Source organism: Vollenhovia emeryi, unplaced genomic scaffold (genome assembly GCF_000949405.1).
Source record: "Vollenhovia emeryi isolate VEMERY1.0 unplaced genomic scaffold, V.emery_V1.0 DF939975.1, whole genome shotgun sequence".
NCBI lineage: Eukaryota > Metazoa > Arthropoda > Insecta > Hymenoptera > Formicidae > Vollenhovia > Vollenhovia emeryi.
In genome coordinates this window covers 11,984-14,378 of record NW_011966391.1, presented here as the reverse complement: position 1 = coordinate 14,378, position 2,395 = coordinate 11,984, and the positions used below count along the sequence as shown (strand labels likewise).

At 39.4% G+C, this 2,395-nt stretch overlaps 1 protein-coding gene across 1 annotated transcript; it reads left to right on the top strand.

Annotated features, from left to right (window-relative positions):
• The first annotated feature begins 934 nt into the window (after positions 1 to 934).
• LOC105556502 (dynein heavy chain 12, axonemal-like) lies at positions 935 to 1,785 on the top strand. Its single transcript, XM_012003599.1, has one exon. The coding sequence runs from the start codon at positions 1,036 to 1,038 to the stop codon at positions 1,339 to 1,341; it is 306 nt and encodes a 101-aa protein (XP_011858989.1). The 5' UTR covers positions 935 to 1,035; the 3' UTR covers positions 1,342 to 1,785.
• The last annotated feature ends 610 nt before the right edge of the window (positions 1,786 to 2,395 follow it).

The following is a 2,395-nucleotide window of genomic DNA, read 5'->3' as shown; positions in this document are numbered from 1 at the left end:
TCATCTTGTGTTTGATTTATTGTGCTTTCTTTAACTGCATTTAAAATATCGGAATCTATCTCAGGCAAACTGTTACTTCCTTCGCTTTCATCATTTTCGCAAAGCCTTCTAGCTTTGTTCTTGCAAGGACCTTTTCCTTTTCGAAACAGCCTATTGTTACTTTCATCTTTATTGTCTTCATCAGAGTCCATGTATTACCTTGGTAGCTTCCTCTTTCGTGGAGCATCATCTGCCTCCGTTTCAAGTGACATATCAGCCTCAGCTCTCTTCAACCCTCTAATTGCATCATCATATTCACCCGCAGTAACGTAAAGCAATAGTTCCAACTGATTCCGAACTTTATTAATAAACAATTATGTATTGTAACAGAAATGTAAAAAAATTTCAATATTTAAAACATCGATTTAAACTTGCCATCATCGTAAGAAACACAATAAATCTGGACATTTACTATATGCAATTTTACTTAATAAAAAATAAATAAAAAAACTGACATATTATTTGTAACTCACGGTATAAATGAAGAACTGATCCTTTAAGAAAAGGCCAATGAATATCAGGCTTAATAAAATTTTTTATAGATCTCTTTAAGTGTACAAGTCTCAAGCCTTTTCCTGGCCAGCTTTTTGCAGGCCAGAACATATCAGTACTTTTATTGTTAGGCTTATCGATCTATTTCACGCACGCACGTGTATGCTATAGAATCGAATATATACAATAAGGAATACATAAAATAAAAAATATACACAACAGAATATATTCAATGTTGCTCACTGATTTTATAAGTGACTCTCAGAATCATGTGATTTAAATGGAATAGAACATTCATTGTGCTTCTTTGAGCGTATCGTTATGCGTAAAACTCTATATGTATTGAGAGCGCACACCTGTTTAAATACTTTCTGAAAATTTTCTCAACTTTTTCTAAATATGAAACTACGGTTAAAGTAATTTTCACAGTTAGCTTTTGAATCTCTTCATTATTTCTAATAATATATCTAATATAATATCTAATAATATATCTTATAACAGGAGATGGCGAGTAATATGCTCAACGCTAAAATTCCACCCAACTGGATTAAAGTATGTACCTATCCCAGTTTGAAACAATTGTCAAGCTTTGTGGATGACCTTATAAAGCGAATAAACTTCTTGCAAAACTGGTTAGATTATGGAAAACCTGCTACGTTTTGGATATCAGGGTTCTCGTTCCCGCATTCTTTTCTTACAGCGATTGCTCAGAATTATGTTAGAAAACACAAGATATCAATTGATGAAATTGACTTTGACTTCGAGGTATGCCAACTTGTTCATAAACAAACATATAATCAGACAGTATAATATACATGATACTTTACATAAATACCCACATAACAAAATGCCTGCTAAGTGAGTTCACGTTGCATGCACGTCGCCGCGACGCTCGGCACGTGCGTGAAGGGTCCGCAGGCTCATCTGCAGCCAACCGAGGACATTCAAACCAAACGCATTCCGTCGCTAAATTACTCTGTTCGCGTGGAGGTGCGTCTTAAGGTCGTTCTACATTAGTCGCATCTTAGCGTCGCAAGGGTCGTAGACTAGTTATAAGTCAACGCTGATTGGCCGAATCTATGATTTGCGATCCTTGCGACGCTAAGATGCGACTAATGTAGAACGACCTTTACGCAACAGTGAACGCCCCGCGGTGGGCTCGCCAGCCGAGGAATTTCTTTCTCGCCGAAAACCGGCCATGGTAAATATGCAGAATAGGTCACACCTCACCGATTTCCTCGCCACTTAGATATGTTGTAGGGGAGAGTTTTCTGAGTAATTCCCCGCAAGAATCAAGTGGGGGACGGCATTGGTTTAGGAGATATAACAAATTGAAAACTAAAAATTTTTATACTTTTTCTTAGTAATTTTTATTAAAATGCCTGTGTAGCTACCTTTAAAATCATAAACAAACTACCGTTTTCATTTACAAGGTCACACCTGCCCCCTCCCGCACCAATCGGTACGAGTTGAACACACACACACGCGCGCGCGCGCGCACGCTTAATTCTTCTCGCGGCGCAGACTGACCGAGCAAGCGAGATCCACTCTACATCTCAGACATGGTTTGGGTATGGTCATATTTTAACGAAGTGGGGCCCCCCGAAGGGGGGGCGGAACATACTGTCTCCACGCATGTACTTCCACCATTGTACTGTTCCACATGGGTTTGCAACTTTCCACGTGAAGCGAGATCCACTCCACACCTCTGACATAGGGTGGGTAGGGTTATTTTTAACGAAGTGGAGCCCCCCGAAGGGGGGGGGGCGGAACATACTGTCTCCACGCATACATTTTTCTACCCACATATACATATAAGTCACTCCCCTCCACCAAATGTAGATAGAAAATGTATGCGTGAAGT

Coding starts and splice junctions, on each gene's coding strand:
- LOC105556502 (XM_012003599.1), top strand. CDS start 1,036: ATGGCGAGTAATATGCTCAACGCTAAAATTCCACCCAACTGGATTAAA.